We start from the raw sequence: 27,696 nt of genomic DNA on the forward strand, positions 1-27,696 counted from the left end.
ATCCAATTCTGTTCAGGGTGTCAACCATCTTGCAGTCAGTCAATCGTTTCTGCATCAAAAGAACAAAAAAAATCCTGTACTGAGTTTCCAGTGCTATATTTTCAATGTTATATTTAAAACATTTTGTTCCTGTTACACGACGGGGTAACTGCTGCTAACTGACCTGGGCTACACCGCACTCAACAATAAAATAATGAACAAATGTGCTCAATGTAGCTGTGGAGACAAGTTGAACGGTATCAGTGCCCCCTTTGTGACCCAATGCCCAAGTTTCCCAGCTGATCCCTGTCCAGACAAAAGATCATCAGGCTCCAGTTTTGTCATGGGTTGTTGTGGGAGTGCAAGATTTTGAACTGGGATTATCTGAGACACTGACGCATATTACCGGCAGCAAAGAGCCCTGGGAGAGTTGGTGCTTGAGATACAATCTTGGGATTGGCTTCCAGGAATATGGAAATGTCAGAGTTTGAGCTTCGGTTTGGGTTGGTGCTTTTACAGATGCGGCTGGATGTTCCTCCTTCTGCAATGAGGCAGACGTCTCCGGGCGATGGATATGGGTAGCGTGAAACTCTCAGTGTGAGATGTGGAAAGCATGTGCGAGGCTCTCGGTGTGGGCTGTGACACTCTGAGGTTGCATCCTGCGTTACCACACATGTCTTGACCCAGATAAAATGTATCAGGGGATCAAGTTGTCCGGGTTTATGAGATACTGAGCGAGTATTTCTGTTCTGTGCTCAGATGTTTGGTTCCGAAGTTCCTTTGGAAACAAAGCAGAGAATGAATTCCCATTCCATCCCTCACAGGGAGAGGCTGTGATTAAATACGCTGTTTTGTGTTTGCAGCAGTAGAAATAGACCGGAGTTTCAGAATTCAATTCACATTTGGAAATCCCCCCTCACTCTCACTTGTCTATCTGCCAGTGGGAGTCAAAGAGAAATACGAGATGCTAAAGATGGAACAGAACATAGAACAGTACATTACAGGAACAGGCCATTCGGCCACAATGTGTGCCAAACCAGCTGAAAAGTAAATCACTTAAAAGCCCCCATTGTATTTGCTTCCACCACCATAACAGACAGCGCATTCCAGGCATCCACACCTCTCTGAGTAAAACAACTTACCCTCACATTCCCTTTGCATCTGTTCCCTCACACCTTAATTGTGTGTCCCCTGCTATTAGACACCTCAAAACAGCGAAATAATACCCCTGTGTACTTTATCTATGTCTTTCATAATCTTATAAACCTCTATCAGATCTCCCTCAGTCCCAACCACTCTATGGAGAGCACCCCAAGATTTTCCACTAAAAACTGGATGATGTTTGAATCCATTCTGACGAAAGGTCAGGAAACCGAATCGCTGACATTTCCCCCTCTCCTCATAGTTGTTCCTTACCTGCTGAGCGTTTCTTGTGATTGCAGTTTCTCTCTATTACATTCATCCTGAACATTTAAATCTCCCGCGAATCAATCAGTGCATCAGAGCTTGTATTGTGAGAGTTGATAGAAGAGTACAGAAACCACAGCTTTTCTCAGTACATTATCCTGGTAACAATTGCCCTGTTTTTCCCGGAAATGCTTTCAGTACAGTTATTGCAAACAAGGTTCACAAGAATAATCTGAGGAATTACAAGCATTATGCACGTGGAACATTTGATGGCTGTGGGCCTGTGTTCATTGGAGTTCAGAGGGATGGTGGTTGGGGGGGGGGGGAATTAGGGTGAGAGTGATTACTTACACCAGCTGAATAACAGGTCTGGGTGCAGTGGGAATGGGGAGGGTGTCTTGATTAGACGGAGAGTCTAGGGTCTGAGAGTGCAGCCTCAGAATGAAGAAGCTTCACTTTAAAACTGAGATGAGAGACATCACTTCAGCCAAAGGTTGGTTGATCTGTGGGGTTTGTTACCACAAAGGGTGGTGGAAGCTATCGTTGGGTATATTCATGTTCTGTATTGCTAATTAGGTTGAGTATTAAAGCAGGGAAGCAAGAATACGGTTCTGGAAAAAAAAAACATCCTCCATGACTGATTATGAAGCAGACGAGAATGAACGAATCACGTAATTCTGCTCCTATATATAATGACTTGCATCTTATACCATAACTGAACGATGACTTATTTGTATCCCATCACAAACGAGAAAATCTTCAGATTCTGGAAATTCAAGCGACACACACAAAATGCTGGAGGAACTCAGCAAGCAAGGCGGCATCTATGGAGGAGAGTAGAGTCGACGTACAGATGCTGCTTGGCCTGATGAGTTCCTCCAGCATTTTATGTGTGTTCTTTTGTATCCCACGTCAGTCTTTGTAAAGTGTGAGGGACAGTTCCAGATTTCTTCACTCGAATCATGATATATGCATTCAAGATTTAGATGTCAGGCTAATGCTTTGTTCTCGTTTGTATTAGTAACATACTTCATTATCTCTCTGGTTAAAGTTAGATCTGGCCTGTGAGATTTATTGGAAGAAAACTACAACTGATGATGAGGGAAAAGCAACAGCGAACCAGCCCGAGGACTGAGAGCACCAACCGGAGAGAACCCATCTGACTCAGAGTTCCCAGTGATTCAGGCAACAGAAAGTTTGGTGAGTCTCATTTACTCTAACGTTACGTTTCTGTACCAAGGAAAATGCGAAATAGCTGGAGTGAGGCTGAATAAACCTAGAAGTGCCGGTTGCAATCATTCCAGATCTGCTAAGGTGCTGTCAGCATCAGCTCTGTGGAGACACGCACATTCCTCATGTTGTTGGCTCATTTCAAACGTCACTTCTGATGTTTCCTTGCTTGTCTGTGTTACGTCATAATAATCTCAAAACACGTTGGGAATTAGCTCCCTTTATAAGACGCCACTGTTGTTTTCAGCTGTAGTGATTGCAGAAATGTGGAATTACAATGAACTACCCATGTCATCGATTCCCCTGGCCATTGCAAGCTGCAATGATATACTTGCCCTCGAGCATATCGTCGTGCAAGCCTCTGCTAAGAACAAACCCTCTTGAAGCCAAATGTCCCCGCACCACATTTCATTCAGTCCAAACTAACAAATGCCAACCCATAATTTATATTTACATACCCTGACATCATCAAGTATTTTTCTACCAATAAATTGTCAGAACCTATGAATCTGTGATTAAGCAGAAATAGGTTTTGCGATGTTCCCATTTGACCCTGTACCAAAGGCACGGGTAATACCTGTAGTTGAGATGAACGAAGGTCCTTGCACCCAGGACTGCTACAGCTGCCGGAGTCGATTTAAACTCAGTCATTTCGGGATGGGAAGCAGTGTGTTGGGTCAGATGATGGAGGAGTTGATATTCAGGTAGATACAATGTTCAGAGAGACTGAACATCATGCAGTGAAAAGTAGCAACAGCTCCCGCTCCCTCTTCTCTCCACGCCACTCCCTCACTCACCCTCCTATTTTCTGGCCCGTGTTAATCACAGCAGTTACGAACTCTTTCTACTCACTGTCCAGTGAAAGTAAAGCCTGTGATTCCATTCAAAGCCCAGTTTCTTCATAAAGTGTGGGGTTGAAGTGTTATCGAGATGAACATGGGGGAATGCGTAACGAAGTTTAAATCAGATCAGCAGCAGCTTCAGAGGGCCGAGTGGTCCACTTGTGCATTTGGTGTGTTGATTAGAAAAGTTCTGACAGTTTAATTAGTGTAAGCCAATATAACTTCTATATGTTACTTATATTGTGGAACTGAAAAGAAACATTAATTAACTACACACATGGAGATTTGTGCGTTAATGTTGTACCCCAGCGGGTTGCGGAGTGACCATGACTCATTCGGTGAGCTGGCCAGCACGGACGGGACCGTCATCAGCTGAAAAGAGCGCTTGACAGAATGGAATTGTTAGGGGTCATAAAAAAAAAGATGAACTGACTGAATGGGTCAATTCGCTTGTCATTGTTGATTTTTTAAAAATTGAACACAGAGGATTTGCTTAGACCCATGAACAACATCAGAGGTAAGTGTTGTCTTTAATTCTGCACAATTATTCAGCATTTACAGCGAGGCTCGGCTTTGGTCGGGATCCTGAGAGAATTTAGTGGGAGAAGGGAGTCCTGACATCTTCATGTTAACTAGACAATCATTGTCCAAATGGATTCAAAGTAACGATGCCGTTGCTTTCAAACAGAAATACTCTCCAGGATGGTTTCCACTGAGTGCGAGCCGAAGGCATCTTTCACCCCGGTAGTGGCATGTGAAATACCCCACGGGGCAGTGACTCGTCACCGATCTCTCTCAAACAGGAGAAAACAGCAGATGCTGGAAATCCAAGCAACACACACAAAATGCTGGAGGAACTCTCCAGGCCAGGCAGCATCTCTGGAAAAAAGAACAGCCGACCTTCGAGAGCCCAGCTAATGGACTTGACATCACCTCATTGGCTCTATCGCTCTTCCCTGTCAAATTTTCTTCACACTTGAATGACAGCGTTTTGTCGAACCGGTTTTGATTGGATTTCAGCGGAACGGCCGCTCCCTGTTCTGAGGAATGTGCCCGGACTGGCAGCTGCTGACACACAGAACCTGAGCACCGAGTCTCACAGAACAACAAGCTGCATCTTCCAAATCAGTCAATCATCTGCACTCCTCCCCTTTCCAGTCCTGATGAAGGGACTCAGTCTGTAACGTTGACTGTTTACACCCATCCATAGATGCTGCCTGACCTGCTGAGTTCCTCCAGTACTGTGTGTGTTGTCATGGTTACGAGAGATCCGTGTGGGGCGGTGGGCGGGGCTATTTGTAAGAAACGATGCACAGTATCCGCACTGTCAAAATATTCTGGGGAGTTAAAGTGAGAATAATTCCACTTCTGATATTTATTTCGGAACGTTATTTCCAAACAGCCGGTTGTCTCTGCATCGGATCAGCGATCAAGGAGATATCTGTTCTTTTAAGTCACTTCTGGCTCTGATGCCTTTTGTGTTCCAACTGTTTCCTGCTGGCATGATTTACATTTTCCACAGGTTAGGTGAAGATTGAGATCAGCTCTAGAACAATGGCCACCTGTTTCAAAGCAAGGGTGCGGGATCTGTACAGCAAACTCCTGTTCCCTTTTCAGAGTTTCTTATTTCAGACATATACATCTATTGCTCCTGTGAGTGTGAGCAATTTGAACTCTTCCTCTCAATCGCTAGTGGAAGCAAAGACTGTAATTCTGTCTAAACCTGAGATTGCACATAAACAGTGGGATTGAAGTGTTACAGGGATGGACATGGGGGAATACGTAATGAAATTGTAGATCTGATCAGCCATGATTTCATTATGTGCAGCAGCAGTTTCGTGTGATCCAGCAATGCGTATCAGTATGTTGACTAGGAAAGCTCTGACAATTTAATTATTGTAAATGAGTATAATGACTACATGCGAAGGCAGAAACATTGGCAAACCTCTGTAGATGTGAGGTGGAATGTCTATGGACTGGCTGCATTATGGACTGGTCGGGGAACACCAATGCCGTTGAGAGAAAATCCTACCAAAGGTAGTGGATTTGGCCCAGTATGGCACGGGTAAAGCTCTCTCAACCATTGAACACATCGACATTAAACGTTGCTGTAGAAAGGCAGCATCTATCATCAAAGATCCTGACTGCCCAACCAGGAAATGCATTTCTTTCGCTGCTGCCATCAGGTAGAAAATACAAGTGCCTCAGGACGCGTACCACCAGGTTCCAGACCAGTTACTGTCCTACAAACATTTGGATGTGACTGTACAAGGTTTGACCAGTAGGTTGGCAGATGACACAAACTCAGTAGATGGTGTTCACAGTGAAGATTATCGTAGTTTACAGGGGATCTAAGTGGGCAGAGGAGTAGTGAAGAAATTGCAAAACCAACACGAGAAGCATCGGCTCCATGCAGAGGCTGGTGATTATGTGGAGGGAAGTGCCAGAGGAAGTGGATGAGGCAGGCACGATTGAGTAATTCCAGAGACAGTTGGGATGTGTAGATGGAGTGAAGAGGCCGGGGGGGGGGGGAAGGGAAGGGCCGATCACAGGAAATTGGGACCATCTTGGTGAACACTGTTATCAGCATTGTCTCATTGGGCTGAAAGGTCTGTATCTGTGCTCTGTGACTCTATCAGCAGATGCACTGGACAGACATACATGGCATGGGAATTGATATTAACAGGAAATGGTCTGTCCCTAAGCGATCTGCTGCTCTGATACAGGGATGGAGATACTGTCATAATTACAATGTAGTCGTTCTCTCTCCAACTCGCTGTCTGCTTGATTTGTGTAATTCAGGGCATCACCAGCAGGTGGAGCTGTCCCGCGCCGGGATCAAAGCGTAAACAAGAAGACGACAATCAACAATCGTCAGTCACAATCGGATTGGCTACAGGTATGTTCACTGGGATCTTTATAATTAAACTTCTGTCCTGTTGGCGCACACTAGTACAGATGAAAAACTTTCACAGATGTTAACTGAGCACAGAAAACCTTCATCAAGCAGGTTCATTGATCCCATTGGTAAAGTGGCATTGAATTATTGACCAATCTAACAGTTCCAGCACAGGGACCTGACAGCGGTAATGGGCAAATCACTCCACCCACCATGGAAAGCTTCACCTGAGTGAAAGGAACAGGGACTCCTGGATCAGGTGTCTGTGAGTGAAACACAGGAATGCAACAGCGGGCTTGTGGGTTATGTAAAAGTCCAGGGTGAGTTTCTGCTTCACCTCTAGACAGGCCATGATGTGTAAAATATCTCCAACTTTCATTTATAAAATTCAGAACCAGACGGTAGGAGCATTCACAGGAATTCAGAGATTGTGTGATAACCGAGCATTTCAGGTTTGGGAAGGGCAGCTGTCAACTCCTTCCGTGTTTTCTTAGCTACTGCGGAAAGGATATGAGGGGAGTTTCTGGAATCTGTTTTCAGTAGCCGAGCCGAGAACGTTGTAACCATCAGGAATGGTTGAGGATCAGAGCACAGCTCATTGTGGATAAATATGCATCTGCTTCGGTGTTTTAATACCCGAATCCATGTCTGGGCTGCGGACAAATGGTGAAGGTGAGTTCTCAATATTTCCCTATTGAGATGATCTGCAACCTGGATTTAAAATTCCCAGGGTAGGAAACCTTGTATAAACAATGACCCACTGTCTCTGTCTCCTGTAGACATTGTGATTGTGCTCAGCTCTGTGAGTTCAGGTGGAATAAAACAGAGATTACAGCCTGGACACAGGTCCTTCGGTCCAACTAATTCATGCTGATCTAAATGTCTCTTGTGCTTGCTCCATTTTCCCACAGCTTTTCCAGAATTTCCCATATAGACTGCTATCCTTTTTCCTCCCCACATCTTCTCAATTTTTGTAATTTTATTTGTGTTTACAGCCTCCTCTGACTGCATGTAATTCATAGCAATCACCCGCCACGTGAAAGAATGCCCCTTCGGTCCCTTTTAAATTTCTGCCCTCAAGTCTTAGACTCCCCTACCCCAGGAAAAAGAATGTGACCATCTACCCTACCTGCACCCCTGATTATTATATGTACATGTGTAAGGTCACCCTTCCAGCATCCATGCTCCAGGAAAACCCAACACCCTAGTCCAGCACCATACCGGTCATTCTCCACGGCACTTCTTCCAGCTTAATCGCCTCCATCCTATAGATTAGCAACTGCAACTACACACAAAGCTCTCTAAGCGAGACTCTGACAATGACCTGCACAGTTGTTACATGACGATCATCATGCGGGGGATAAGATGGGAACCGGGACAGCATAGATCTCAAGGTAATGGTCAGTCTGCGACCCAGGGGACCGGACGATGTGCGTCTCGAGGCAATGGTCAGTCTGTGTACAATGAGACTGGACATCATGTAACAGGTCACTATTACTGTGTCTATCCTGTTCTTTGTCTGGGACTGGATGTGTCCACTCACTGGCTTATCGGGATGGTCACCTGGCAGGAAGTGTGGTTTACATTCACAACACAGTCCCACTCCAAATCTGGTCAGATAGAGTCTCTGGTCCATTACACCCACCCAGTCTCAATCAGTTCTGCTCAGCTCTAAATCACTCTGGTATAATCTGCAATTCATCATTTATTTCAGGTGTGAAATTAAATCGGGTACGGAAAGTACTCAAGAGGCTTTTACCAGGCGGAACTCCGAGGGAAGATTATCGACATACGGGAAGCGAGGTACCAAAGCAGGGTCAGATTGAGAGCAATGTCCCAATGGAATACAATCCGGCCACAGCGGAAGTGGATAAAATTCAGCCCAGTGTCAATGACGTCAGAGGCCTCGATCAGGACCCTGGATCCGGCACAAGTGAGGCGATTGCCAGTCAGCTCGAAATCTCATTAAACACGGAATTGTCAAATCCCCAACAAGGAGCGGGTGAGTGAGATATGAGGGCGATGAGTTCACCCAGGGAGGAAGGTAAATGTATGCGTACACAACGTTGGAATAACTCAGCAGGTCAGGCAGCATCCGTGAGAAAAGAGTAGCCAATGTTTCCGGCCGAGACCCTTCATCAGGAAGGGTCCTGATGAAGGGTCTCGGCCCGAAACGTTGGCTACTCTTTTCTCACGGATGCTGCCTGACCTGCTGAGTTCTTCCAGCGTTGTGTACGTATTAATTGATCCACAGCATCTGCAGTTGTATTTTTGAGTTTTGAGGAGGGTAAATGTGATTCCTTGTTGGAGTGTTGGGCGGGGAGGGGGTGTGTGGATGGGTGTGGTACATGTGGTGCAGTGGGCAACTATTACTCCACTGCAGGAAATGTACTTCCTGCCTTGAGCATTTCCAGGCTGTGTATTGGAGGAAATGTACGTTCCAGATGAAGAGAGTATTTCCAGTATGTGAGTTAAGCGAAATGTATTTGCGAGGATGTTTTGTATCGAATGAGGTCCTTCTGGTAACGTAATGCCCAGAACATTGTTGGGTCTGTTTAAAGGCCAGTGTTGGAGATTTGGACAAAATCCATGTTTCCAGCTGAAGGCAGGTGAACACTGAGGCTCAAGACTTTATTTTTTGTTGATTTGGGTGAGAGCGCTGGAGCCAAGGGAGATTTGAGTTCGTGTCTACATACTCTTTTTTATATTCGCAGAGCCAGAGTTTACAATCTCTGACCTCCTGGCAGAGGGGGAGGAGTATCGACTGTACCAACTGACAAAGTTCTACAGGGACAGACTCAAACACGCGATTGAAGAAAAGGTTGAAAGACTCGGTTGGATGTTGACAAAGGAGGGACATTTCAGTAGAGAAGAAAATGAGGTGAGTGTATTGTTACCGAGCTGCTGGTATCAGAGGGAATAGTGATCGATATTAATCTCCTGCACGTTTTAGGAGTCCTGCATGACAATGGATACTTTGAACTCTGACTTGTCTCCAGCAGATCTGGTCTCAGCTGTTAAGGTGGGGAGTACTAGGAACTACAGGTTCAGCGTCACCTTTTCCTCTCACACCTGCTGTGTTTATCAGTGTGATATAAGAACAGTGGCTGCATATCTCGACTGCTTAATAGGCATTCAGTCTAAAACATATTTAGCATCTTATCAGGACCTTCGGTCAAATTCCCCTGGGCTCACTAATCCAGACTGTCAGATTGTAAGTGGGCCAACTGGCTTCACTGCGGTACTTGAGGGAAGGAAATATAGAAAACCTACAGCACAATACAGGCCCTCAGCCCACAGAGTTGTGCCGAACATGTCCCTACCTTAGAAATTACTAGGCTTACCCACAGCCCTCTGTTTTGCTAAGCTCCATGTACCTATTCAAAAGTCTCTTAAAAGACCCTATCGTATCCGACTCCAGCACCGTTGCCGGCAGCCCGTTGAAGTCAAGTCAAGTCACTTTTATTGTCATTTCGACCATAACTGCTGGTACAGTACATAGTAAAAATGAGACGTTTTTCAGAACCATGGTGTTACATGAGACGGTACAAAAACTAGACTGAACTATGTTTTTAAAAAAACAACACAGAGAAAGCAACACATCCTCTACATAGCACCATCCAGAGACAGAGAAGCAGTTTCAGCGACAGGTTACTATCGATGCAATGCTCCTCAGACAGGATGAAGAGGTCAATAATCCCCAATGCCATTAGGCTTTACAATTCTACCGCCAGGACTTAGAACTTTTTAAAAGCTATTATTAATGCTTTTTGAGATAGTGATTTAGATGCATATCATATTTTTTACTGAGTTAAGTATTGTATGTAATTAGTTTTGCTACAACAAGTGTATGGGACATTGGAAAAAAAAAAGTTGAATTTCCCCATGGGGATGAATAAAGTATCTATCTATCTATCTATCTATCTATCTATCTATCTATCTATCTATCTATCTATCTATCTATCTATCTATCTATCTATCTACACATCACCGAGTAGAAATACGCCTTTCATCTAGTGGGCTCAACCTGTCAAAAGCCATCTCATAGGCATTCTATAAATTCCCTCACTTGGGATTCAGCACCGACCTGATATTCCAAAGCTACCGGCATATTGAAATTCCCCATGAGTATTTTAACATTGAACTCTTTACATGCCTCTTCTCTCTCCCAGTGGAATTTGCAGCCCACATCCTGGTTACTGTTCCATCAGGGTAATTTTTCCTACGCAGTTTCTTAACATCCACGTCATCCAATCCGCTATCACCTCTTGATGAGGACTTGTATTTTTCTCTGAGAACGGAGTCAACCCAACCCTTTCACCTACCCGCCTATCCTTTCGATTAAATATTTATCCATAGATGCAAGCACCCAACTAGGATCTTCTTTCAGACACAATTCAGTGATGCCTGCCATCCATTTTTCTTTGATCTCCCACTCTCCCCTCTCTTCCACTCTTCATGTTACATCTTTTGATATAATGCTTCACATTGATGGACAAGTAAGTTAATCACGTTGAATGCAGGGTGTCAGTAAATCCTTATTCTTACACAATATTGATTTAGAATTTCCTTCAGTTACCTTTTCTCTGTTAATGACTGAACCCAGGGAGGATGAGGGAGCAGCCCAGTGACTGCATCTGATCTGAAGCTACTGGGGACATGAACAGATATTTTCCTACACATTCTCCATGTCTGTCTGTCTTCTCCACAATAAATGCATTGTTTCCCTTCTACAGAAAGTCACTGAGCTGACAGAGCAGGGAAACCGGACAGAGAGTTCCAGACTCTTCCTCAGTTTGGTGATGGGCAAAGGATCCCGGGCCCGGAGGGTGATGTGGGAATCCTTTGTGATGTGGAGGACTGAGTTACCGAAGCTGGACAGAATTCTGAGGGAAATACAGGACCTCGGTACGTTAAAAACACGCACTGAACACAAAGGCACATTGAACTAAACAGTTTTAATTATTTTAGTTCTGTTTTCACGAATTTTGTTTTTAATTAAACAGGTCCTGATCCACAGGAATACTTGAACATCGACCAAGGGTTATCTAAGTTACCCACGGAACTGATCGGTGAGTGATGAAATGCAGAGTTCAAACTACATCTCAAGTGTTATACTGTGACTTGGCAGAATCTGGGAATGAACATTCACCATTAATCACTGGATGCATTCAAGAGAGAGTTAGATAGAGCTCTTATAGATAGCGGGGTCATGGGATATCGGGAGAGGGCAGGAACATGGTATTGATTGTGTATGATCAGCCATGATCAGTGAATGGCGGTGCTGGCTAGAAGGGCCGAATGGCCTACTCCTGCTCCTACTGTCTATTGTCTATTGTCTAATCACTCGCTGATACACCTCAGGTTTCTGCACAGTACTGTAGTTTGAGGTGTTGAACGGGGTACTGATTGTGTATGTGCACAATCTATTGTGCACACTCCTGCACCTATTGTCTATTGTCTAATCACTCGCTGATACGCCTCAGATTTCTGCACAGTACTGTAGTTTGAGGTGTTTAGTTCCACAGTTCAGGAGCATAGTTCCAAAAAACAAAACCCTGATCTCCTAATGATCCTTTGGCCTGCTACCGTATTGTCTGCCTGCAGTGCAGTTACTCGACAACTGGAACACAGGTTTCCTTGAACTATTCTGTTGTGTTTTTCCTTCTACGACCTCATTGCACCGATGTGATGAAATGATCCATTTGGATCGCATGCAGCAATGTTTTTCATTTTACCTCGGTACATGTGACAATAATAAACCAATTTACCGATTTATTGTTGTCAATAATACAGCATTCCTTGGTTGGTTAAAATTGCTCTACCCGGGGTTGGTAGTGGGAATAAGCTGCCACAACCTATTAAATGCTCCCAGTGGCGTGTGACTAAAATAGCCTCTGACAACCAAGTCCAGCTCCTGGCCTTCACGTGTGGCTTAGACATTAACCCCGGTGGAATCATTTCCTCCGACAGGAGAAGGGGCAAAGGCGGGTTACTGGTGCCATACAACCAGTCGCTTTGGGCAGATGGGGCTCGTCGACCGTGAATGGCATCTCAACCGGGAGCAGGAAAACTCTCATCTCAAAACTCCACTTCCATGAGGAAGAGTTTGGGAGTAAACCCAGTGGGAAAACACGTGGCCTGGAGCCCCTAGGCAGTCTGAAATGGTGTTCAATGCAGACTGGCAAATCCTGCGACAACTCTGGTGCCAAGATGTGTCAGTCTCTGCCGTTCCTTTGTGTCCATCAGATGCATGGAGAGAGGGAGCTTGCCACACCGGCAGAAGCCTCCTCTCCATATCGTAGTGTCCTGGCTTGCAGGGGCAGGGCATCCACGGTCGATTTTGACAGATGGAGGCCTCATAAGACAGTGCCCCACACCCCCACAGCAAGACTGATGAGTAGCAGTTGCCAAGACCTCACTACCCTCTCCCACAAACACAACGTACATCACTGACACAGACGCTTGTGATTTCTTCCACTAACTGGGATACCGTCTTTCCACCAATCTTCCATCACTGCGATTGAACACTACCCATTTTCCTTCTTGTCATTCCGTTGGGTTATCGATCCGCAACTTCACTGTGATTCTCCCCCAGACGCTGCCCGACCTGAGTATTTGCCGCATATTCTGCCCCTGTTTTGATGCAAGAGCAGTGGACACCTGTGACTCCCCAGTGTGCAGCTTTGCCAAAATGGAGAGTGTCCTGTTCTCCATATTTCCACACCAGATCAGCATTAACATCGTCTGTTAATGATGCAAGCAATGTTTTAAATATAGTGAAGTGTTGTTGTAGTGGGAATGCTGTCAGGATTGGAACAGAATATCAGGGGAATGTTCACCTTCACAAGTCATTAGTACCAGAATATGAGGATTGGACATTTTCTGGGACTTTCATCACTCTCAATTCCGGTGTCTGTGAACAGAATTTTACTTTGTCTTAATATCCATGGAAGTATGAAACTAATTCATGTAATCTCAAACACTGAATGTTGAAATGCAGTTAAATATTCTTTCTCAGTTTTGCCATTTAACATGTTGACAATGTTCTCTGTTCCCGTGAAAGATGTTCAACAGAAACACAAGGAGACTCTGCGGACACAGGCTGAAACACTGAGAGTGAATACGATCCTGATGAGGGAGAAGGAGAAGGTTTTCCAGCTGCTTGATCGATACGCTGAGCTCACTGTCATTTCTACCATTCGTGATTGGAGACTGGTGGAACATGAGTTGCTGGCAAGAGGCAGAGACCACGAGGAGTGGAGAAAACAACATCTCCGCAGAGAGCTGGAAAAAATCCGGACTGATCAGTTATTCCAGAGCAGCTTTTCCCGTAGCAAATCCAAATCTGGGAGTTCAGCAGCAGTGGCTGGAGTCGCGGGGATTGGGAAAACAACAATGGTACAAAAGATTGTTTATGACTGGGCCACGGGGAAAATATACCAACAGTTCCAGTTCGTCTTCAGTTTCAAGTTCCGAGATTTAAACACGATCAATTGTACCATAAACCTCGCGAACCTGGTGCTGATTTTCTATCCTTACCTTGGGAATGTTCTGAAATCACTGTGGAAGAACCCAGAGGGATTGTTGTTTATATTCGATGGTTTGGATGAATTCAATGACAGAATTGATTTTGCTGACAGCCGGAGAAACACAGAACCTCGGTCCACATGCACAGATCCGGAATTCCGGTGCAAGGTGCCTGACATTGTGTACAGTTTAATTCAGCACAAGCTTCTCCCAGGGTGCTCAGTGCTGGTGACCACACGCCCCACTGCGTTACATTTATTGAAAAAGGCTGAGATTAGGGTGCGGGCTGAAATCCTGGGATTTTCTGGTGAGGAACGGAAGGAATATTTCATCAGGCATTTTGAAGATCAGACAGTGGCGGAAGCTGTTTTCAAACACGTGGAGGAGAACGAGATCCTCTACACTATGAGCTACAACCCCTCCTACTGCTGGATCCTCGCTCTGACATTGGGCCCCTTCTTCACACAAAATGTAAGGGACCCTCAGCGGGTTCCCAAGACCATCACCCAGCTGTACTCCTACTATATTTACAACATCCTGAAAAACCACGGCCGTGAGATTGAGAATCCCCGTGACGTGTTACTCAGGGTTGGTCAGATGGCCTTCAGAGGAGTGGCTGAGAAGAAGATTGTGTTTACAGATGGAGATTTGATCAACTACATTCTACAGCCTTCCCAGTTCCTGTCCGGGTTCCTGATGGAGCTTTTGGAGAGAGAAGATTCTGCCCTGAGTGTGGTGTACACATTCCCACACCTCACCATCCAAGAGTTTGTAGCTGCAGTAGCACAATTTCTGAATCCACATCCCGGGGATATCCTGAAATTCCTCACTAAAGCCCACAACACGTCAGATGGGCGATTTGAGGTATTTCTCCGTTTTGTTGCTGGTCTCTCGAACCCAATGACAGTTCGGGGCCTGGAGGAGTTTTTGGGTCCATTTCCTTATCAAACAACCTGCCGGGTGATTGACTGGGTGAAGGAGGAGGTTAAACGCCAGAGTGGAAACACAGAGAGTGAAGCTGGTAAAAGGAGCCTCCTGAACACATTGCACTACCTGTTTGAGTCTCAGAATCGTGGGCTGGCTCAGGACACGCTGGAATCTGTGGAAACACTTTCATTCAGTGGAATGACACTGACCCCGATTGACTGCGCAGTCCTGTCTCATGCCATCGGATTCTGTGATACAATAAAACTCCTCGACCTGGAGAACTGCCACATTCAGTGTGAAGGAATCCAGCGGCTGGGACCCGGGCTGCACAAGGGCCAGGAGTTGAGGTAACTAGTTTTATCTCTCACTCTGAACTGTGAAACTGTTCCATTGCGCTGTTTCAATGTAAAGGTATTTGGGGAAAACTGCAGCATTTCAGATTGTGAAGAATTATGACAAATGTCAGGATATCGGTCAGAAATTCCCCCAAGGACGGGAGTGATCTGTGCTTCCTTGTGAAGGGATGTTGGAGACTTCATCAGATCAGTGCACAATGGCCATTGGCTTAATGGTAGTAAATCACAGGAATGACCGTGTTCCTCGCTGTCTGTGACACGCCCGTTGACAATTTTCCTTCTCACTGTTACTGACACCCAGACCGACACTGACTGCAGCAGTGGGTCAGAGATTCACACCCCCTTCCCGGTGAGGGACAAGAGACCGTCAGCAGACTGTCCCAGTGAGAAGGAAATAAATACCATTGTGAGATTTTCGTCCCCTGCCCTTCCCGGTGTGTGACTGTCACCATCAGTCCACCTGTGTGACTTTACTCACCACCAGATACCCAGACACCATGGGGGCATCTCCTCTCCCGATTGTGGGCCTCAGTTCAGAACAAACACTCCCGTACAATCTATTCTGCATACACTAAACTTGTGGGATTATCGTTACCCATCGGAAGCCTCCTGTGTGAACTATCATCCCCATCCCCTTCCTTTCTTGTGTTTCTCTCCTCACCATCTCTCTTCCTGCAGTCGGACCTTTCATCCCTGCCCCCCTTCCTCCTGGGGGATCTCTCTTCCCCATCCGCTTCCTCCTGTGGGATCTCTCTTCCCCATCCCCTTCCACCTGTGGGATAACTCTTGCCCATCCTCCTTCCTCACGGGGGAAAACGCATCCCCACCCCCATTCCTCCTGCGGGATCTCTCATCCCCATCCACCATCCGCCTGCGGGATCTCTCTTCCCCATCCACCTTCCTCCTGTGGGATCTCTCTTCCCCATCCACCATCCGCCTGCGGGATCTCTCTTCCCCATCCACCTTCCTCATGTGAGATCTCTCTTCCCCATCCCCCTTCCTCCTGTGGGATCTCTCTTCCCCATACCCTTCCTCCTGTGGGATCTCTCTTCACCATCCCTCTTCCTGCTCTGGGATCTCTCTTCACCATCCCTATTCCTCCTCTGGGATCTCTCTTCAACATTCCTATTCCTCCTCTGGAATCTCTCTGCACCATCACCTTCCTCCTGTGGGAACTCTCTTCCCCATCCCCCTTTCTCCTGTGGGATCACTCTTCCTCATCCACCTTCTTCCTGTGAGATCCCTCTTCCCCATCCTCTTCCTCCTGTGGGAACTCTCTTCCCCATCCCCCTTTCTCCTGTGGGATCTTTCTTCACCATCCCTATTCCTCCTCTGGGATCTCTCTTCAACATTCCTATTCCTCCTCTGGGATCTCTCTTCCCCATCCTCTTCCTCCTGTGGGAACTCTCTTCCCCATCCCCCTTTCTCCTGTGGGATCTCTCTTCCCCAACCCTCTTCCTCCTGTGGGATCTCTCTTCCCCATCCCCGTTCCTCCTGTGGAATCTCTCTTCACCATCTCTATTTCTCCTGTGGGATCTCTCTTCACCATCCCTCTTTCTCCTCTGGGATCTCTCTTCACCATCCCTCTTCCTACTGTGGGATCTCTCTTCACCATCCCCTTCCTCCTGTGGGATCTCTCTTCAACTCCCCTTCCTCCTGTGGGAACTCTCTTCCCACCCCCCTTCATCCTTTTGGATCTCTCTTCCGTGCCCCCCTTCCTCCTGTGGGAGCTCTCTTCACCATCCCCTTCCTCCTGTGGGATCACTCTTCCCCGTCCCCTTCCTCCTGTGGGATCTCTCTTCCCATCACTTCCTCCTGTGGGATCTCTCTTCCCCATCCCCTTCCTCCTGTGGGATCTCTCTTCACTATCCCCTTCCACCTGCGGGATCTCTCTTCCCCATCCCCCTTCCTCCTGTGGGATCTCTCTTCCTCATCCGCCTTCCTCTTGTGATATCTCTCTTCCCCGTCCCCTTCCTCCTGTGGGATTTCTCTGCCCCATTCCCTTCCTCCTGTGGGATCTCAATCCCCATCCCACTTCCTACTGTGGGATCTCTCTTCCCCATCCCCTTCCTCCTGTGGGATCTCTCTTCCCCATTCCCTTCCTCCTGTGGGATCTCTCTTCACCATCCCCTTCCAACTGTGGGATCTCACTTCCCCATCCCCCTTCCTCCTGTGGGATCTCTCTTCCTCATCGCCCTTCCTCCTGTGGGATCTTTCTTCACCATACCTTCTTCCTCCTCTGGGATCACTCTTCACCATCCCTCTTCCTCGTCTTTGATCTCTCTTCATCATCCTCCTCTGGTATCTCTCTTACCCAGCCCCCTTCCTCCTGCGGGATATCTCTTCCCCATCCCCTTCCTCTTGTGGGATCTCTCTTCCGCATCTCTTTCCTCCTGCGGGATCTCTCTTCCCCATCCCCTTCCTCCTGTGCGATCTCTCTACACAAACCCCCTTCCTCCTCCCGGATCTCTCTTCACCATCCCTCTTCCTCCTCATGCAGCTCTCTTCACCATCCCTCTTCCTCCTGTGAGACCTCACTTCACCATCCCTCTTCCTCCCGTGGGATCTCTCTTCACCATCCCCTTCCTCCTTTGGAATCACTCTTCACCATCCCCTTCCTCCTGCGGGATCTTTCTTCACCATCCCACATCCTCCTGTGTGATCTCTCTTCAACATCCCCCTTCCTCCTGTGGGATCTCTCTTCCCCATCCACCTTCCTCCTGTGGGATCTCTCTTCAACATCCCCCTTCCTCCTGCGGGTTCTCTATTCCCCGCACCACTTCCTACTGTGGGATCACACTTCCCCATCCCCTTCCTCCTGTGGGATCTCACCTCCCCATCCCCTTCCTCCTATAGGATCTCTCCTCCAAAACCACTTCCTCTTGTGGGAGCTCTCTTCCCCATCCCCATTCCTCCTGTGGGATTTCTCTGCCCCATTCCCTTCCTCCTGTGGGATCTCAATCCCCATCCCACTTCCTACTGTGGGATCTCTCTTCCCCATCCCCTTCCTCCTGTGGGATCTCTCTTCCCCATTCCCTTCCTCCTGTGGGATCTCTCTTCACCATCCCCTTCCAACTGTGGGATCTCACTTCCCCATCCCCCTTCCTCCTGTGGGATCTCTCTTCCTCATCGCCCTTCCTCCTGTGGGATCTTTCTTCACCATACCTTCTTCCTCCTCTGGGATCACTCTTCACCATCCCTCTTCCTCGTCTTTGATCTCTCTTCATCATCCTCCTCTGGTATCTCTCTTACCCAGCCCCCTTCCTCCTGCGGGATATCTCTTCCCCATCCCCTTCCTCTTGTGGGATCTCTCTTCCGCATCTCTTTCCTCCTGCGGGATCTCTCTTCCCCATCCCCTTCCTCCTGTGCGATCTCTCTACACAAACCCCCTTCCTCCTCCCGGATCTCTCTTCACCATCCCTCTTCCTCCTCATGCAGCTCTCTTCACCATCCCTCTTCCTCCTGTGAGACCTCACTTCACCATCCCTCTTCCTCCCGTGGGATCTCTCTTCACCATCCCCTTCCTCCTTTGGAATCACTCTTCACCATCCCCTTCCTCCTGCGGGATCTTTCTTCACCATCCCACATCCTCCTGTGTGATCTCTCTTCAACATCCCCCTTCCTCCTGTGGGATCTCTCTTCCCCATCCACCTTCCTCCTGTGGGATCTCTCTTCAACATCCCCCTTCCTCCTGCGGGTTCTCTATTCCCCGCACCACTTCCTACTGTGGGATCACACTTCCCCATCCCCTTCCTCCTGTGGGATCTCACCTCCCCATCCCCTTCCTCCTATGGGATCTCTCCTCCAAAACCACTTCCTCTTGTGGGAGCTCTCTTCCCCATCCCCATTCCTCCTGTGGGATTTCTCTTCACTATCCCCTTCCTCCTGTGGGAGCTCTCTTCCCCATCCTTCTTCCTCCTGCGGGATCACTCTTCCCCTTCCCCCTTCTTCCTGCGGTATCACTCTTCCCCATTCCCTTCCACCGGTGGGATCTCTCCTCACCATCCCCTTCCTCCTTTGGGATCTCTCTTCACCATCCCCTTCCTCCTGTGGGATCTCTCTACTCCATCCCCTTCCTCCTGTGGGATCTTTCTTCCCCATCCCACTTCCTCCTTTGGGATCTCTCTTCCCCACCCCCCTTCCTCCTTTGGGATCTCTCTTCCCCGCTCCCCTTCCTCCTGCGGGATTTCCATTCACTGCCCCACTTCCTCCTGTGGGATCTCACTTCCCCATCCCCTTCCTCCTCTGGGATTTCTCTTCCCCACCCCCCTTCCTCCTTTGAAATCTCTCTTCCTCGCCCCCCTTCCTCCTGCGGGATCTCTATTCCCCGCACCACTTCCTACTGTGCGATGTCACTTCCCCATCCCCTTCCTCCTGTAGGATCTCACTTCCCCATCCCTCTTCCTCCTGTGGGATCTCTCTTCCCCATCCCCTTCCTCCTGTGGGATCTCTCTTCCCCATCCCCTTCATCCTGTGGGATCTCTCTTCCCCATCCCCTTTACTCCTCTGGGATCTCTCTTCACCATCCCTGTTCCTCATCTGGGATCTCTCTTCACCATCCCACTTCCACCTCTGGGATCTCTCGTCACCATCCCTCTTCCACCTCTGGGATCTCTCTTCACCATCCCTCTTCCCCCTCTGGGAACTCTCTTCCCCAGCCTTCTTCCTCCTGTGCGATCTCTCTTCCCCAGCCCCCTTCCTCCTGCGGGATCACTCTTCCACATCCCCCTTCCTCCTCTGGGATCTCTCTTCACCATCCCTCTTCCCGCTGTGCAATCTCTCTTCACCAGCCCCCTTCCTCCTGTGGGATCTGTCTTCACCGACCCCCCCTTCCTCATGTGGGATCTCTCTTCCCCAACCCCCTTCCTCCTTTGGGATCTCTCTTCCCCGCCTTCTTCCTCCTGCGGGATCACTATTCCCCGCCGCACATCTTCCTGTGGAATCCCACTTCCCCATCCCCTTGCTCCTGTGGGATCTCAATTCCCCACCCCACTTCCTCCTTTGGGTTCTCTTTTCCCCGCCCCACTTCCTACTGTGGGATCTCACTTCCCCATCCCCTTACTCCTGCGGGATCTCTATTCCCCGCCGCACTTCCTCCTGTGGAATCCCACTTCCCCATCACCTTGCTCCTGTGGGATCTCTTCCCCATCCCCCCTCCTCCTTTGGGATCTCTATTCCCCGCCCCACTTCCTACTGTGGGATCTCACTTCCCCATCCCTTTCCTCCTGTGGGATCTCACTTCTCCATACCTCTTCCTCCTGTGGGATAACTCTTCCCCATCCTATTCCTCCTGTGGGATCTCTCTTCCGCAGACTACTTCCTCCTGTGTGATATCTCTTCCCCAGCCCCCTTCCTCCTGCGGGATCACTCTTCCCCATCACCCTTCCTTCTGTGGGATCTCTCTTCCCCATCCACTTCCTCCTGTGGGATCTCTGCACCAAAACCACCTCCTCTTGTGGGATCTCTCTTCCCCATCCCCATTCCTCCTGTGGGAGCTCTCTTCCCCATGCCTCTTCCTCCTGCGGGATCACTCTTCCCCATCCCCCTTCCTCCTGTGGGATCTCACTTCCTCATCCCTTTCCTCCTGTGGGATCTCTCCTCCACATCCACCTTCCTCCTGTGGGATCTCTCTTCCCCATCCCCTTCCTCCTGTGGGATCTCTCTCCCCCACCCCCCTTCCTCCTTTGGGATCACTCTTCCTCGCCCCCCTTCCTCCTGCGGGAACTCTATTCCCCGCACCACTTCCTACTGTGCGATGTCACTTCCCCATCCCCTTCCTCCTGTAGGATCTCACTTCCCCATCCCTCTTCCTCCTGTGGGATCTCTCTTCCCCATCCCCCTTCCTCCTCTGGGATCTCTCTTCTCCATCCCTCTACCCCCTGTGTAATCTCTCTTCACCAGCCCACTTCCTCCTGTGGGATCTCTGCACCAAAACCACCTCCTCTTGTGGGATCTCTCTTCCCCATCCCCATTCCTCCTGTGGGAGCTCTCTTCCCCATGCCTCTTCCTCCTGCGGGATCACTCTTCCCCATCCCCCTTCCTCCTGTGGGATCTCACTTCCTCATCCCTTTCCTCCTGTGGGATCTCTCCTCCACATCCACCTTCCTACTGTGCGATGTCACTTCCCCATCCCCTTCCTCCTGTAGGATCTCACTTCCCCATCCCTCTACCCCCTGTGTAATCTCTCTTCACCAGCCCACTTCCTCCTGTGGGATCTCTGCACCAAAACCACCTCCTCTTGTGGGATCTCTCTTCCCCATCCCCATTCCTCCTGTGGGAGCTCTCTTCCCCATGCCTCTTCCTCCTGCGGGATCACTCTTCCCCATCCCCCTTCCTCCTGTGGGATCTCACTTCCTCATCCCTTTCCTCCTGTGGGATCTCTCCTCCACATCCACCTTCCTACTGTGCGATGTCACTTCCCCATCCCCTTCCTCCTGTAGGATCTCACTTCCCCATCCCCTTTCCACCTCTGGGATCACTCTTCACCATCCCTCTTCCCCCTCTGGGAACTCTCTTCCCCAGCCCTCTTCCTCCTGTGCGATCTCTCTTCCCCATCCCCCTTCCTCCTCTGGGATCTCTCTTCACCATCCCACTTCCTACTGTGGGATCTCAATTCTCCATCCCCTTCCTCCTGCGGGATCTCTATTCCCCGCCGCACTTCCTCCTGTGGAATCCCACTTCCCCATCCCCTTGCTCCTGTGGCATCTCTCTTCCCCATCCCCTTCCTCCTTTGGGATCTCTATTCCCCGCCCCACTTCCTACTGTGGGATCTCACTTCCCCATCCCCTTCCTCCTGTGGGATAACTCTTCCCCATCCCATTCCTCCTGTGGGATCTCTCTTCCCCATCCCCTTCCTCCTGTGGGATCTCTCTTCACCATTCTTCTTTCTCCTCTGGGATCTCTCTTCCCCATCCCCTTCCTCCTGTGAGATCTCTCTTCACCATTCTTCTTTCTCCTGTGGGATCTCTCTTCAACATCCCTCTTTCTCCTCTGGGATCTCTCTTCAACATCCCCCTTCCTCCTTTGGGATCTCACTTCCCCATCCCCTTCCTCCTGTGGGATCTCTGCACCAAAACCACTTCCTCTTGTGGGATCTCTCTTCACCGCCCTCCCCTTCCTCATGTGGGATCTCTCTTCCCCAACCCCCTTCCTCCTTTGGGATCTCTCTTCACCGCCCTCTTCCTCCTGCGGAATCCCACTTCCCCATCCCCTTGCTCCTGTGGGATCTCTCTTCCCCACCCCCTTCCTCCTTTGGGATCTCTATTCCCCGCCCCACTTCCTACTGTGGGATCTCACTTCCCCATCCCTTTCCTCCTGTGGGATCTCACTTCTCCATACCTCTTCCTCCTGTGGGATAACTCTTCCCCATCCCCTTCCTCCTGTGGGATCTCTCTTCCCCATTCCCTTCCTCCTGTGGGATCTCTCTTCCCCATTCCCCTTCCTCCTGCAGCTTCGTCCTTCTTATCGTTTTTCCTCAAATAGGGCCTGTTCGACGAACTCCCATCGACCGTTTCCCATTTACAAATCTTCTTCACTGTGGGACTTTCTTCCAACCTTCATCACTGCCCTTTGTCGCTGTCATGTCAGGAACACTTTTCTAACCATCATGAAATGAAACAGAATATGAGGAGTTCACAGGGTCACACCGACAGACTTAATTACTGACATTCGGTGAATACCCTGGAGCTGGTCAGTGAGGGACATTGACAGTGAGGGGAACTCCGATCAGTGATTTACTGAAGGGTTTAATGTTTGCTGACATATCTGAGTGAGAGAAATTCCCTCGGACCTACAGTTTGAATCACTTTGTTCATCAATTTGTCTGTTTGTGTTTAGACTTGGGGAGAATAAACTGGGAGATTCCGGAGTGAAGCTGGTGTCTGCGGCTCTGCCGAACCCGGAGTGTAAAATACAGAAACTGGAGTGAGTACCAGACTGTGGGAGATTGTTTTTTCAGTCACTGGGTGTCTGATACTGAACATTAATGTGATCAGTAATTGTGTCACTGATAAACACTGGGGATTTGTACCGTCTCCTGTCTCTCTGTGTCCCTCACCCTCACTCTCTCTCATCTCTAGGCTGGGGTATGTCGGTCTCACAGATTGTGGGGCCGAGGATCTCGCCTCCGCTCTCAGTACAAACCAAACACTGACGGAGCTGAACCTGAGTGGTAATGAACTGGGAGATTCAGGAGTGAAACTGGTGACTGCGGCTCTGAGGAAATCGGAGTGTAAAATACAGAAACTGTGGTAAGTACCAGACTGTGGGAGATTGTGTTTACAGTCACTGGGTGTCTGACACTGAACGTTAATGTGATCAGTAATTGTGTCACTGATAAACACTGGGGATTTGTACCGTCTCCTGTCTCTCTGTGTCCCTCACCCTCACTCTCTCTCATCTCCAGGCTGTATGGTGTCGGTCTCACAGATTCTGGGGCCGAGGATCTCGCCTCCGCTCTCAGTACAAACCAAACACTGACGGAGCTGGAGCTGAGTGGTAATGAACTGGGAGATTCAGGAGTGAAACTGGTGTCTGCGTCTCTGAGGAACCCGGAGTGTAAAATACAGAAACTGGAGTAAGTACCAGACTGTGGGAGATTGTGTTTTCAGTCACTGGGTGTCTGACACTGAACATTAATGTGAACAGTAATTGTGTTACTGATAAACACTGCGGATTTGTGCGGTCTCCTGTCTCTCTGTGTCCTTCACCCTCACTCTCTCTCATCTCCAGGCTGGTCGATGTCGGTCTCACAGATTCTGGTACCGACGATCTCGCCTCCGCTCTCAGAACAAACTCATCACTGACGGAGCTGGGCCTGAGTGGTAATGAACTGGGAGATTCAGGAGTGAAACTGGTGTCTGCTGCTCTGAGAAACCCGGAGTGTAAAATACAAAAACTGGGGTAAGTACCAGACTGTGGGAGATTGTGTTTTCAGTCACTGGGTGTCTGACACTGAACACTAATGTGATCAGTAATTGTGTCACTGATAAACTCTGGGGATTTGTTCCGTCTCCTGTCTCTCTGTGTCCTTCACCCTCACTCTCTCTCATCTCCAGGCTGTATGGTGTCGGTCTCACAGATTCTGGGGCCGAGGATCTCGCCTCCGCTCTCAGTACAAACCAAACACTGACGGAGCTGGACCTAAGTGTTAATGAACTGGGAGATTCAGGAGTGAAACTGGTGTCTGCGGCTCTGAGGAACCCGGAGTGTAAAATACAGAAACTGGAGTAAGTACCAGACTGTGGGAGATTGTGTTTTCAGTCACTGGGTGTCTGACACTGAACACTAATGTGATCAGTAATTTTGATACCGATTTACACTGGGGATTTGTACCGTCTCCTGTCTCTCTGTGTCCTTCACCCTCACTCTCTCTCATCTCCAGGCTGAGGGATGTCGGTCTCACAGATTCAGGTGCCGAGGATCTCGTCTCCATTCTCAGTACAAACCCATCACTGACAGAGCTGTACCTGGCATCAAACTCGCTGACAGACCGATCTGTCCCCGCTCTCCGCCGCCTCATAATGACCCTCCGGAGTCTGAAGCGGATCGGGTGAGTGTTTGTGTTCATGTTCAATGTGATAAAATATCAGCCGATCCGCGGGTTTTCTGGTGATATTTGTCAGTGAGTGTTGTTGAAACATTAACCCCGGTCCCCTGTTACTGACACTGTTGTGTAATCTGTTTATTTCATCTTTATTCTCCCATCTGTTTCAGGCTGGAGAAGAATCGGTTCAGTGAGACCGGGGGGAAGGAACTGAGATCTCTGCGGGGAGTCAGACCCGGACTGACAGTGGATCTGTGAACATCTGATTGAGTGAACATCCCCGCCCGCGGGATGGGGACATTCTGGCCGATTCCCCGCCCTCCCCTTTAACTCCCGCCCTCCCGTTTACTCGCCGCGCGCCAGGTTTGATTCTCAACGGTTTCAACGGAACTGCCTTCTGTCTCGAGCTATGTCTCGTTCGTTGTGCACCGGCAGTGACGTAATTCCGCTTCCTGTCGATCAGCAGCGCTGCTTCCGCCGGATGTTCGCGTACGACACCCCCACAAGAAACCCCAGGGAATGACACAAACAGGAAGATCCTGAGCATGGCGGTTTTGTATCTAGGACAACAGTGTACCAGGAGGTGCGGAGGGAGGGGGGGGGTGAGGATTATTGCGGGAGAGAATGATTTTGCTCCCTGTGCTGGGGACGGTGCATTCTGCAGTCTGGCCGATATAATGATGTTAAATAGACAAATACAGACACGACAGTGTCCCGGGGAGGATTATCCCGGGAAATCGTGGAGCATCCGTGGAAAAAAGCACAGCCGATGTTTCGGACCGAAACACTTCGCCAGGACTGAACAGGAATAAAGCTGGGGAGTGGATATAAAAGGTGATTGGATGAGAGACAGATACACCAGGCGATAGGTGAATCTTGGAGGGGAAAGGATGAAACAAAGGATGCACCGTTTCCCCGATGCAGAGTGACGCTGCGCAACGGGACTGATTATCCAAACGGTCACTCGTTGTGGCCGGTCGGTTAATTGTGAGAGAGTCGGGAGCAGCTTATTTATTCCCGCACGTCAGCAGCTCACACATTGTGTATTTACATTTGTCAAGATGAAATCAATAAACCGCTGTACCTTCCTGTCCTGGTGCCGTACTCGAGTTTTATTTCAGGTTTCTGCTGCCCCTACGCATGCTGTACACTGTAAAAATGGGTCAGAGCTCCAGGCTGAGGGAGGTCGGACTGGCAGGGTGTAGCCCCCTGGGTCGCCTCAGGCTCGTTCAGCTCGCAACCGTCTCGGGGGGAGCAGCTTCTGTGATGTCCCCACCCCGACAAATAACAGACAGGACACCATAGTCGATTAAATGATCACACTTTGTAGAGAGTACTAGAACTAAGTGATTAATAACGATACAGTATATATGAATGAAAAGAAAAGGCGCCAGACCTTATCAAAGTCCAAACCACTTCGTGCACAACCGTTGGAGCTCAATTGCCGCAGTCTTCTGGCCACCATTCGATCCCCTCCGAACTACTCGACTCGCAGCTCAGGGCCACCCGAAGTGATCAACCAAGCCCAGGACTGTCTTCGTCTCCTCCCCTCGACGAACCTCCTGGGGGGTCCGTTCCATTGCCCAGTTTACAGCATCGCGTCCTCTCTCTCTCTCTTACACCCCCTTGCTCCAACTCCCCAAAAACCCTCCAACAATCAGTTAACAGACTCAGAAGAGAGAATAACATGAGTCCCAATTGGATAACAAATGAATACAATTCAGGTTACGAATAATTTTCACCGAAACAAAACTGAGAGAGAAAGCACTTACCATCACAAAGACGCATTCCTACTTTTAACAAAACAAAGAAGCCATTTTGATTAACAGAAGCAGTAACAAAAGAAAAAGAAGAAACCACCACCCCCACCCCCACTAGAGTCAGAGTGCCCAGGATCTGAGCTCCACCGAGCATTCATCCTGGCTAACTGGCCCTCGCAGACCGGTAAAATAGACTGTAGTATTCGCGTGATTCCACCCAGGTCCAGAGTACGAGAGACATGGGGGAAGGAAAACCGGAGTTAAAATGCAGAGTGAATCTCCCTCCACACCGTCCCGTCACACACTCCCGGGATCAGACACAGAGTGAATCTCCTTCCACACAGTCGCATCACACACTCCAGGGGTCAGACAGGGAGTGAACGTCCCTCCGCACCGTCCCATTACACACTCCCGGGGTCAGACGGAGAGTGAATCTCCCTCCACACCGTCCCATCACATACTCCCGGGGACAGTCACGGAGTGAAACTCCGTCCACACTGTCCCATCACACAATCCCCGTATCAGACACAGAGTGAATCTACCTACTCACCGTCCTATCAGACACTCCCGGGGTCAGACACCAAGTGAATCTCCCTCCACACCGTCACATCACACACTCCCGGGGTCAGACAGAGTGAATCTCCCTACACACGGCCCCATCACACAATCCCGGTATCAGACACAGAGTGAATCTCCCTCCACACCGTCCCATCACACACCCACGGGGACAGACACGGAGTGAAACTCCGTCCACACTGTCCCATCACACAAACCCCGTATCAGACACAGAATGAATCTACCTACTCACCGTCCTATCAGACACTCCCGGGGTCAGACACCGAGTGAATCTCCCTCCACACCGTCCCGTCACACACTCCCGGGATCAGACACAGAGTGAATCTCCCTCCACACCGTCCCATCACACACTCCCGGGGTCAGACACCGAGTGAATCTCCCTCCACACCGTCACATCACACACTCCCGGGGTCAGACAGAGTGAATCTCCCTCCACAAGGCCCCATCAGACAATCCCGGTATCAGACACAGAGTGAATCTCCCTCCACACCGTCCCATCACACACTCCCGGGGTCAGACACGGAGTGAATGTCCCTCCGCACCGTCCCATCACACACTCCCGGGGACAGACACGGAGTGAAACTCCGTCCACACTGTCCCATCACACAATCCCCGTATCAGACACAGAGTGAATCTACCTACTCAC

The 27,696-nt window shown here is 49.1% G+C and overlaps 1 protein-coding gene across 1 annotated transcript in view; it reads left to right on the forward strand.

The window, feature by feature from the left end:
- The window catches only part of LOC140723260 (NACHT, LRR and PYD domains-containing protein 3-like), a 38,453-nt gene extending 12,646 nt beyond the window's left edge, over positions 1 to 25,807 (forward strand). The window contains exons 2-15 of the mRNA XM_073037867.1: positions 2,438 to 2,586; positions 6,261 to 6,357; positions 8,072 to 8,359; positions 9,072 to 9,238; positions 11,094 to 11,265; positions 11,364 to 11,429; positions 13,424 to 15,161; positions 23,007 to 23,093; positions 23,249 to 23,419; positions 23,575 to 23,745; positions 23,901 to 24,071; positions 24,227 to 24,397; positions 24,553 to 24,720; positions 24,885 to 25,807. Coding sequence (XP_072893968.1) covers positions 8,197 to 8,359; positions 9,072 to 9,238; positions 11,094 to 11,265; positions 11,364 to 11,429; positions 13,424 to 15,161; positions 23,007 to 23,093; positions 23,249 to 23,419; positions 23,575 to 23,745; positions 23,901 to 24,071; positions 24,227 to 24,397; positions 24,553 to 24,720; positions 24,885 to 24,972 — 3,333 coding nt within the window. The 5' untranslated portion in view covers positions 2,438 to 2,586; positions 6,261 to 6,357; positions 8,072 to 8,196 and the 3' untranslated portion in view covers positions 24,973 to 25,807. The remainder of the gene's footprint in view (positions 1 to 2,437; positions 2,587 to 6,260; positions 6,358 to 8,071; positions 8,360 to 9,071; positions 9,239 to 11,093; positions 11,266 to 11,363; positions 11,430 to 13,423; positions 15,162 to 23,006; positions 23,094 to 23,248; positions 23,420 to 23,574; positions 23,746 to 23,900; positions 24,072 to 24,226; positions 24,398 to 24,552; positions 24,721 to 24,884) is intronic.
- The last annotated feature ends 1,889 nt before the right edge of the window (positions 25,808 to 27,696 follow it).

The sequence above is a fragment of the Hemitrygon akajei genome, unplaced genomic scaffold, assembly GCF_048418815.1.
Source record: "Hemitrygon akajei unplaced genomic scaffold, sHemAka1.3 Scf000106, whole genome shotgun sequence".
NCBI classification, from domain to species: Eukaryota; Metazoa; Chordata; class Chondrichthyes; order Myliobatiformes; family Dasyatidae; genus Hemitrygon; species Hemitrygon akajei.